Source organism: Pongo abelii, chromosome 20, assembly GCF_028885655.2.
Source record: "Pongo abelii isolate AG06213 chromosome 20, NHGRI_mPonAbe1-v2.0_pri, whole genome shotgun sequence".
NCBI classification, from domain to species: Eukaryota; Metazoa; Chordata; class Mammalia; order Primates; family Hominidae; genus Pongo; species Pongo abelii.
In genome coordinates, this window is record NC_072005.2 from 383,116 (window position 1) to 393,879 (window position 10,764).

Here is a 10,764-nt window from a genome sequence, read left to right on the forward strand (position 1 = left end):
AGATCCCAGCACTTTGGGAGGCCGAAGCAGGCGGATCACTTGAGGTCAGGAGTTTGAGACCAGCCTGGCTAACATGGTGAAACCCCGTCTCTACTAACAATACAAAAATTAGCCGGGCGTGGTGGCCTGTGCCTGTAATCCCAGCTATTCAGGAGGCCAAGGCAGGAAAATCACTTGAACCTGAGAGGTGGAGGTTGCAGTGAGCCAAGATCGCACCACTGCACTCCAGCCCTGGGCAATGTAGCCAAACCCCATCTCTACAAATAATACAAAAAAAAATTTTTTTTTTTTCAGTATTTATTGATCATTCTTGGGTGTTTCTCGGAGAGGGGGATGTGGCAGGATCATAGGATAATAGTGGAGAGAAGGTCAGCAGATAAACACATGAACAAAGGTCTCTGGTTTTCCTAGGCAGAGGTCCCTGCAGCCTTCCGCAGTGTTTGTGTCCTTGGGTACTTGAGATTAGGGAGTGGTGATGACTCTTAACGAGCATGCTGCTTTCAAGCATCTGTTTAACAAAGCGCATCTTGCACCGCCCTTAATCCATTTAACCCTGAGTTGACACAGCACATGTTTCAGAGAGCACGGGACTGGGGGAAAGGCCATAGATCAACAGCATCCCAAGGCAGAAGAATTTCTCCTAGTACAGAACAAAATGGAGTCTCTTATGCCTACTTCTTTCTACACAGACACAGTAACAATCTGATCTCTCTTTCTTTTCCCCAAATTTCCCCCTTTTCTTTTCAACAAAACCGCCATCGTCATCATGGCCCGTTCTTGATGGTCGCTGTCTCTTCGGAGCTGTTGGGTACACCTCCCAGACGGGGCGGCCGGGCAGAGCCGCTCCTCACCTCCCAGACAGGGCGGCGGGGCAGAGGCGCTCCTCACTTCCCAGACGGGGTGGCGGCCGGGCAGAGGCGCTCCTCACATCCCAGACGATGGGCGGCCAGGCAGAGACGCTCCTCACTTCCTACACGGGATGGCGGCCGGGCAGAGGCTGTAATCTTAGCACTTTGGGAGGCCAAGGCAGGCGGCTGGGAGGTGGAGGTTGTAGCAAGCCGAGATCACGCCACTGCACTCCAGCCTGGGCAACACTGAGCATTGAGTGAGCGAGACTCCGTCCACAATCCCAGTACCCCGGGAGGCCGAGGCGGGCAGATCACTCGAGGCCAGGAGCTGGAGACCAGCCCGGTCAACACGGCGAAACCCTGTCTCCACCAAAAATACAAAAAACAGTCAGGCATGGCGGCGCAAGCCTGCAATCCCAGGCACTTGGCAGGCGGAGGCAGGAGAATCACGGGAGCCCGAGGCAGGGAGGTTGCAGCGAGCTGAGATCACGGCAGTACAGTCCAGCCTCGGCAACAGAGGGAGACCTTGCCGAGGGAGACTGAAGAAAGAAGGGAGAGGGGAGAGGGGAGAGCGGAGAGGGGAGAGGGGAGAGCGGAGAGGGGAGAGGGGAGAGGGAAGAGGGAGATGGAACTACAAAAAAATTTTGTTGGCTGTGGTGGTGCCTGCCTGTGGCCCCAGCTACTTGGGAGGCTGAGGTGGGAAGATGTAGAATTGCTTGAGCCAGGAGGCAGAGGCTGCAGTGATCTGTGATTGAGCCACTGCACTCTAGCCTGGGTGACAGAGCGAGACCCTGTCTCAAAAAAAAAAAAAAAAAAAGAACCCAATCTGTGTTTTGGAATAAGACAACAGTTTCTGAAACAGGTCATTGCCCAAATTCCAGCCTCGCAACTCTGTAGCCGCCGCCACCCCCCAGCCCCACCATTTATTTTAACTACATCTGTCTCCACCACTCCTGTGTTAAGTAAATACAATATTGGCTGGGCATGGTGACTCACGCCTGTAATTCCAGCACTTTGGGAGGCTGAGGCAGGCGGATCCCCTGAGGTCAGGAGTTCGAGACTGGCCTGGCCAACGTGGTGAAACCCTGTCTCTACTAAAAATTCAAAAATTAACCGGACGTGGTAGTGGGTGCCTGTAATCCCAGCTACTCGGGAGGCTGAGGTAAGAGAAATGCTTGAATCCAAGAGACGGAGGTTGCAGTGAGCTGAGATCTCGCCGCTGCACTCCAGCCTGAACAACAGAGCGAGACTCCGTCTAAAAAATAAATTAATAAATACAACATTAATTATTTTTCTTGCTTAAGTTTTACAAAGAGACTTAATATCACCATCAAAAGTGGGAAACCATATGTCTGGCTGGGCGTGGTGGCTCACGCCTGTCATCCCAGCACTACGGGAGGCCGAGGCGGGCAGGTCCCCTGAGGCCAGGAGCTGGAGACCAGCCTGGCTAACACGGTGAAACCCTCATCTCGAATAAAAACACAAAAATTAGCCGTGCATGGTGGGCGCCTGTAATCCCAGCTACTCAGGAGGCTGAGGCAGAAGAATCACTTGAACCCGGGAGGCGGAGGTTGCAGGGAGCCACGATCACCTCACTACACTCCAGCCTGGGCAACAGAGTGAGACTCTGTCTAAAAACAAAACAAAACAAAACAAAACCCAACCAAGCAAACCCCACAAAGTCGAGAATCGCTAGATGGAAGGGGATGGCCCAGGTCCCTGGAGCCCCTGTGACAAATTACCACAAACTTGGTGCCTTAAAGCAACGTTCATTTTCTTACATTTCTGGAAATGAAAAGTCCAGAATCAGCACCACGGGGCTGAAGTCAAGGTGTGTGGAGGCCTCTCTCCCTCCAGAGGCTCCGGGGCTCCTTCCTGCCTCTCCCAGGCGTGCTCGGCCTGCGGCCACATCACTCCCGTCTCTGTCTCCCGTCTCTGTCTCTATGTCGCACTGCAGCCTCCTCGTCTGCCTGGGTGAAATCTCCTGTCTCTCTATTGTGACTGCATTTAGGACGCCCCAGGACAATCTTCTCCATATCATGGTGTCAATATATTGAGACTCTTTTTCCAAATAAGGCAAATGTCACGGGTTCTGGGGATCAGGGTGGGGACTTACCTTTGGGCCAAACACAGAGGCTACAAAGAGAAAGAGACCACTGAATACAAAGCTAGCGCCAGCCCAGCCCTGATGGGTGTTTGTTGTTGTTGTTGTTTGAGACAGAGTCTCTCTCTGTCGCCCAGGCTGGAGGGCAGTGGCATGATCTAAGCTCATTGCAACCTCCGCCGCCTCCTGGGTTCCAGAGATTCTCCTGCCTCAGCCTCCCGAGTAGCTGGGGTTACAGGCATGAAAAGGAGGAAGGTTCTGCCCCAGCCACAGTGTGGATGCACCTTGAGGACGTCACGCTGAGTGAGAGATGCCAGACACAGAAGGACACACAGCGTGTAATCCCCTTTATATGAAATGTCCACAACAGGCCCATCCACAGAGGCAGGAAGGGGATGTGTGGGTGCTGGGGACTGGCAGAGGGGATGAGGAGTGACAGCTGATGGGGCTTCTTCTTGCGGTGATGGAATTTTCTGGAACTAGACAGTAGTGGTGGTTGCACAACTCTGCGAGGTACTAAAATCACTGAACTGGCTGGGTGCAGTGGCTCATGCCTGTCATCCCAGCACTTTGGGAGGCAGAAGCAGGTAGATCATGAGGTCAGGAGTTTGAGACCAGCCTGGCCAACATGGTAAAACCCTGTCTCTACTAAAAATACAAAAATTAGCTGGGCATGGTGGCAGGTGCCTGTAATCCCAGCTACTCGGGAGGCTGAGGCAGGAGAATCGCTTGAACCAGGGAGGCGGAGTTTGCAGTGAGCCAAGATCACACCACTGCACTCCAGCCTGGGCGACACAGCCAGACTCCGTCTCAAAAAAAAAATAATAAAATAAAATCACTGAATTGTACAGTGTAAGTGGGTGAATTGTGTGGTATATGAGTGATGTTTCCGAGGTGTCATTAAACTCAGATGCCTGGGGTGGGGCCGGTCTCCCCACTGTCGGTCCCATCCCCGTCATTTCTCACAGGGCCCTCAGATCACCCTTCCGCGGTGGGGGCAGACACTCTAGGAAGGGAAGACCTGAGCTCCTGCTGGCGAGAAGGCGGTGGACATTTCTTCAGTGCCTGGTGCCGCGCTCTCTGCCCAGCGTGCTCCGTGGATGGTCTCACTGTCTTCCTCCAGACGTCTCTTTACTGGCCCATTTTACAGAGGTGGAACCGAAGCTTGGGGTGCTGGCCACAGGGCTCTAGTGTGGGAAGCCAGGCCAGGCTGGACCTCAGCCATGGGGATCCCTGGCCCTGAGACCGTGGCACCTGCCACACCCTGTGTGCGACCCGCCTAAGCCAGGAAGAGAGGGTCAGGAGATGCCTGAGCCACGAGGAAGGCATCCCGGCGTCCAGCCAGACCGGTTATCCCTCCAGAGGGCTCCCCGGCAGGACAGGCTGGTCGCCATGTCTTCACTCTGGTGCTATTTAAAGGTGGGTGCCACCTGAGGCTGTGGCCGCAGGACCAGGACTGGGCTGCTGGGAGCTGTGTCCCCACAGCGGAGGTCGCTGCCCCTCTCAGGCCTCGGTTTCCCCACTTGTCAATGCCTCCGCTTGGCTGTGAGTCTGTGAGGGTCACTGTGCTCACTTTTTGGGGCCCAGGGCATGGGGCAGGCAGAGGAGGGGTGGGGGCCAGCCGCCCTGCTGGGTGGTTCCCCGTGGGGCCTGGGGTGTGGCTCTAAGGGAGGAGCAGGTGTGGGTGTGAACGGGGCCGCCCCATTCCTGCCGCCTCCGACGTGCCCCGCCAGCCGGCTACCGACAGGTCTACGTGGCTATCCTCCCTCCTGCCCAAACACACGTCCCCAGCCGTCACCTGCCCACCCACCCGCGCATTCCCACAGCCTTGTGGGCCTGGCTTTCAGGAAACTACAATTTGCGGGGAGAGAAGGCCCACCAGGGCATGCCCCGGAGCCTGGCTGGTCCCGGGGCTGACGCACGCGGCAGGACCTCCGGTGTCCATCTCTGTCCCGCAGCATCTCCGCCTCTGCCCGTCTCTGTCTCTGTGTCTCTCTCGTCTCTCCCTGTCATCTTCCCTGTGTCTCTTGACTGCCGCCGTCTCTCTGTCTCTGTCTCCCTCCGGGTCTCTGCGGCCCGCGTCTCACACTCCCGCCCCCGCAACCCGAGGTCCTAGCCCGCCCGGGGACTCGGCTGACTCACGGACACGCCCCGCGAGACAAACACGCGCGGAGGCCAAGCGCGGAGTCCTGCACGGCCGCGCCCCTGTGCACCTGGCCCCCGCCCCCGAGACGTCCATTGGCCGGCGCCCCCGCCTGGCCCCGCCCCCAGTGGACCACGCCCCCTCCCCCGAGGCACCCCATTGGCCGGCGTCCCCGCCCCGGTGAACCCGGCCCCGCCCCCTAGGAGCCCCATTGGCCCCGCCGCGCGAAGGCAGAGCCGCGGACGCCCGGGAGCGACGAGCGCGCGGCGAACCGGGTGCCGGGTCATGCGCCGCCGCCTGTGGCTGGGCCTGGCCTGGCTGCTGCTGGCGCGGGCGCCGGACGCCGCGGGAACCCCGAGCGCGCTGCGGGGACCGCGCAGCTACCCGCACCTGGAGGGCGACGTGCGCTGGCGGCGCCTCTTCTCCTCCACTCACTTCTTCCTGCGCGTGGATCCCGGCGGCCGCGTGCAGGGCACCCGCTGGCGCCACGGCCAGGACAGTGAGTGCGGGGCGGCGGGGGCCTGGGGTGGGGGGGCGGTGGGTGACGGCAACGCGGCCGGCGTCATCACGGTGACCTGCGCCCGCGGGGGAGTCCCGGAGGCTCCTCTGTACAGCCTCGGCCTCAGTTTCCCCCGTCTGTGAGATGGGTGCAGCCCGCCTGGTGGGAGGGTTGGACTGTTAAAGCGAAGGCCGCAGCGGGGGACCCGGCTCAGGGGCAGAGAAGGGTCCGTGTGGAACAACCCTGTGGGTGGGGCCACCCATCTGCAGGTGGGAAACTGAGGCTCCAGAGGGGCTGGGGCAGGCCCAGCTGCATGGCGGAAGGGAGGGGTTGACCTCCGGACTCCTGACGTCACAGAATCCAGTCAGGGCTGCCTGAGTCGGGGCCCCCTCTGCTTCTTCCCAGACACCCCATCTGGCAGGTGAGGACAAGGAGGCACACAGAAGGGATGGGACCTGCCCAGGGTCACACTGACAGGGGTGGCGGAGCTGGGTCCCCACAGGGCCCAGGACCTCACGGAGCGGGCGTCTCTGTCCCCAGGGCCTGCCCAGCACACTGAGGTAGGCCCTCAGTGTTTGTGGAATGTCAGGAGCAAGAGGAGAGGCCGGGCACAGCAGGGGATGTGGGTACCTGGAGGCCAGGGGAGTCGGTGTCTCCGCCGGGCAGGGGGCGCTGGGAAGGGGGCCCGGGCCCGCTGGCTGCCGCCTGAATCACCACCATTAGGGCAGGTAATCACCCCCTGCCCTTCCCAGAGCTTTCATCTGGGTGCCAAGGCCCTCATTAGGCCGCACGCGACGAGGGCGGATGGGGGACTGGCTGGGCCGGTCCATCCGTGGCGGGCATGGCCAGGCGGGGTGGCCTCGGGCCGGGGCAGAGGCCTGGCTCCGCTGCCTGACCTGGGACAGTCTCTGCCTCTCTCCAAGCCTTGGTTTCCCCAGCTGGACAGTGATGGGGGTGAGGGCTAGCTGAGGGCTCTCCTGCCCTTCGTGCATTCGCTGGTCACTAATTGGGCACCTTGTGGGTGCTGTGCTCGGCATGGGGGACCCAGTGGTGACAGAGATGCCCACTCTCCTGGGGCTCCCAGAGCAGAGGCGCGCAGCAGTTAGACACGTGAACAAGGGTGCAGGTGGGTGCACAGAACAGTGAACGGCTGGCCGGGTGCAGTGGCTCACGTCTGTAATCCCAGCACTTTGGGAGGCTGAGGTGGGCGGATCACGAGGTCAGATCGAGACCATCCTGGCTAATACGGTGAAACCCCGTCTCTACTAAAAATACAAAAATTAGCCGGGTGTGGTGGTGGGCTGAGCTGCAGGGACAGCGCTGACCTGGCCTGATGGGCCCTCCCAGGGGTCCTCATCGATCTCTGGACTCCCCTGGCTCGTGGGGGCCGTCCTGCTTCCCGTTCCCTCCGCCGGCTCCTTGCTCCTCCCTCACGTGCTGGGGGTGCTCCTGGTGTCAGTCACGGCCCTGGGGGATCCTGAGTGTCCATTGTGGTCCCGGGGGGCCCCTGGTGTCTGTCGTGGTTGGGAGGGGACTCGTGGTCTGGGGCGGGGGGGCTCCTGAGTATCTGTCGTGGTTGGGAGGGGACTCGTGGTCTGGGGCGGGGGGGCTCCTGAGTATCTGTCGTGGTTGGGAGGGGACTTGTGGTCTGGGGGGGCTCCTGGTGTCTGTCGTGGTCCTGAGAGCCCTGCACAAAGCACAGTGGACAGCAGCGGTGCTGGGGCTGAGCCAGTGCCGGCGTGAGCGGCTGTGAGCCAGCAAGGCCCTCCCCGACCCCTGCCTCCCCCAGGTATCCTGGAGATCCGCTCTGTACGCGTGGGCGTTGTGGTCATCAAAGCGGTGTCCTCAGGCTTCTACGTGGCCATGAACCGCCAGGGCCGCCTCTACGGGTCGGTGAGTGCCGGGCAGGGCTGGGCGGCGCGGGCAGGGTGGGGAGGGTGGGCCGGCCTCACCCCCGCCCGCAGCGACTCTACACTGCGGACTGCAGGTTCCGGGAGCGCATCGAAGAGAACGGCCACAACACCTACGCCTCACAGCGCTGGCGCCGCCACGGCCAGCCCATGTTCCTGGCACTGGACAGGCAGGGGGGGCCCCGGCCAGGCGGCCGGACGCGGCGGTACCACCTGTCCGCCCACTTCCTGCCCGTCCTGGTCTCCTGAGGCCCCGAGAGGCCGGCGGCTTCCCAAGGTGCCTGGGCTGGTGGCGAGGGGCCCAGCCACGCTTGTTCTTCCCCTTGCTGGCTCCCTAAGCGCTGAGTGCCCACTGTGTGCAGGCGCTGTGGACACAGCACAGGAGCCCCCCAGTGGGGTCCCAGCCTGAGGGGGCGGTAGCCACCAAGCAGGTCCAATCCTGAGTTGGGGACCTCAAGGACCCAACAGGGCGCCTCTCGGGCTGAAGGACGTGGACGTCGAAAGGTCGAGGGGGACGTCCCAGGCAGGGCCCGGCAGAGGCAGGGGCTCAGGGTGCGGAGCACGTCGGGGGGCGGGGCAGGAGCGGAAGGGAGGGGAGGGGGCCAGGGAGCTGGTGACAGACGCCACAGAACACCAGCCTTGAATCCGGTCCCGTCCCGGGAATCTGCAAATACGCCTTGCGAGGACAAAGGCACCTGCAGGTGGGACGGAGATGGGGGAGCATCCGGGGTGGGGGGTCCAGGGCCCCAGTGTCCTCACAGGGTCCTCACGACAGGAGGCGGGAGGGTGAGAGCCAGAGAGACGTGGGGATGGGCTGCGCTGTGGCTGTGAAGGGGAGGAAGGGCCCTAAGCTGAGGGACGTGGGCGTCTCCAGATGCTGGGGAAGGCGGGAATGGTTCCCCACTGGAGCCCCGGGAGGGACCAGCCCTGCCCCTGCCTTGATATTAGCCCAGTGGGACCCAGTTTGGACTCCGGCCTCCAGAACCGCCAGAAAATAAATGTTTTAAGCCATCAAGTTTGTGGTCCTTCGTTATAGCAGACGTCGGAAATATGCACACTGTCTGAAACCGTTTTCATGACAAAATAAGCCTCACATCCCCCGGGAAGGGCAGAGGCCGATGCCTCAGTGCTCCTCGGATCCCCCGGGAAGGGCAGAGGCTGAGGGCAGGAGCCGTGCTGGGTGCAGGGCAGGCCTGGGGGCTTCATGCCGCTGTCCTGCGGGACGCGGAGAGGGCCGACCGTCGGTGTGGGGGCGCCCCCGCCTGTGCCCAGCGCCCTCCTGACATCCTGACTCCGCTGGGACTTCTGCCTGCAGCCCTGGGAGTCAAACTCCAGCCTCTCAGAGAAAAGGTCAGAGCCAAGAGCCCAGGTGCACCCCAGCCCCGCAGCCTCGAGCCAGGCAGTGACACCCTGGGCCCGTCTCCCCTTCTGTACATGGGGTGACAGCACCATCGCCCTGGTGAAGGGGGCAGTCCCCGGGGACGGCCAGGGCTCCATCCCCAGCTGCCACCTTCCACATAAATCCAGGAAAATCGGGCCGAGGCACTTGCTGGGAGGTGCTGAGCAGCCCGACACGTAAAACCCTTCTGGGAAGGGAGGGTCGTGCCCGGCCCAAGAGCCTCTGCTCACCCTGCAGAGAGAAGCGAGCCCCACCCCAGGGGACACCAGGTGGCCTCTGGGGACATCTTTGGCTGGCATGGAGTGGGTGGAGGCCAGGGCTGCGCCCAGGATGTCCCCAGGTTGGCAGCGTGAGGGGAGATCGGCCCTCGTTGGCCAGTCAGAGGGCGTCGCCACTTGAGTTGTCACTGGGAGCTGCACAGGTCACCACGGCAGAAATAAAACTGTTGCTGGCACCCCACGCAGGAACGCAACACGTGCCTCAAAGAAACAGGTCAGCAGGCCGGGCGCAGTTGCTCACGCCTGTCATCCAAGCACTTTGAGAGGCCGAGGGGCACATCATGAGATCAGGAGATGAAGACCATCTTGGTCAACATGGTGAAACCCCATGTCTACTAAAAATACAAAGAATTAGCTAGGCGTGGTGGCGGCACCTATAATTCCAGCTACTTGAGAGGCTGAGGCGGGGAATCGCTTGAACCCGGGCGTGGTGGCAGCGCCTGTAGTCCCAGCTACTCGGGAGGCTGAGGCAGGAGAATGGCGTGAACCCGGGAGGCGGAGCTTGCAGTGAGCTGAGATTGCGCCGCTGCACTCCAGCCTGGGCGACAGAGCGAGACTCCGTCTCAAAAAAAAAAAAGAAACAGGACAGCAGTTGTTTCTTCGTTTCTAAAACAGAGCGGGGAATGGGTGTACAGCCCTGCACATCCCAGGGCAGTGAAATCCCGGTTCACACAGAGGCCTCAGCAGCTTATTCGCGAGCCCAAACCTGGGGACCCCCCCGGTGTCCTCAGGCAGCGAGGCGGGGGCCCCCAACAGAGAGGAGCAACCTGGGGGCACAGAACCAGCAGCTCTCCAGGAAATCACCAGCAGTGAAAATAAGACAACCCCAAACTGTTGCAAACTGTGCTGCCGACGAAGCACTCCTGAGTGGCAGGGCGGATGGGGAGAGGGCGGCTGCAGGCGCCAGGGGCCCGGGGACGCAGGGGTGCGGGCCTTACCAGGGCCACCTCCTGTCGTGCAGCAGGCCCCTGGGGCGGGGAAGGCACCAGGGCGGCCACTTCTTACCGCTGTCTGATCTCAAGCAATGCGGCCTCACAGCCCCCGCCAGGGTGCCGGTGTCCTCAGGGCCCAGCGCCCCTGAGGCTCATGCCTGGGTGGGGCGACCTGATCGGTCCTGCTCCTCTGGCCACCCGAGAGGGAAGTCCCAGCCTCACAGGCAGGCGCACATCCCGACAGCATCTCTGACAAAGGCCCTCCAGTTCCGAGTCCCCAGGTCCCGCCACTGCAAGCCTCACCTGCTCAACCCTCCTCTCCAGCTCCAACTCCAACTCCCAAGAACCACCACAGATGCACAGAACCCAAGCCTCGTCTCCCTGAACGCCTCCTGACTCAAAACTCTGTCTTCCAACATGAAAACGGCTCGAAGCTCTGTCTTTCCAACAGGAAAACAGCTTGGTCGGGGGACCGTGACCCGGAGCAGGTGCCCGGCCTGTCGCGCAGACTCGGGGCCTAAAACACACTTGTTCGCTCAGTCCAGAGATCAAGGACGATCCAAGGTAACCTCCTCACCTTGGTGTCCTCCATGCAACCTCGTCTTCGGGCGCCGGGTACGTTACCTCGTGAGGAGCCGAGTCCGCGGGTCC

At 61.4% G+C, this 10,764-nt stretch overlaps 1 protein-coding gene across 1 annotated transcript; it reads left to right on the forward strand.

Moving 5' to 3' along the window:
* The first annotated feature begins 5,333 nt into the window (after window positions 1-5,333).
* Window positions 5,334-9,766, forward strand: FGF22 (fibroblast growth factor 22). The gene is made up of 3 exons (XM_024237917.3): window positions 5,334-5,594; window positions 7,384-7,487; window positions 7,559-9,766. Exons 1-3 carry the CDS (start codon window positions 5,381-5,383, stop codon window positions 7,751-7,753), a joined length of 513 nt encoding a protein of 170 aa, XP_024093685.3. The 5' UTR covers window positions 5,334-5,380; the 3' UTR covers window positions 7,754-9,766.
* The last annotated feature ends 998 nt before the right edge of the window (window positions 9,767-10,764 follow it).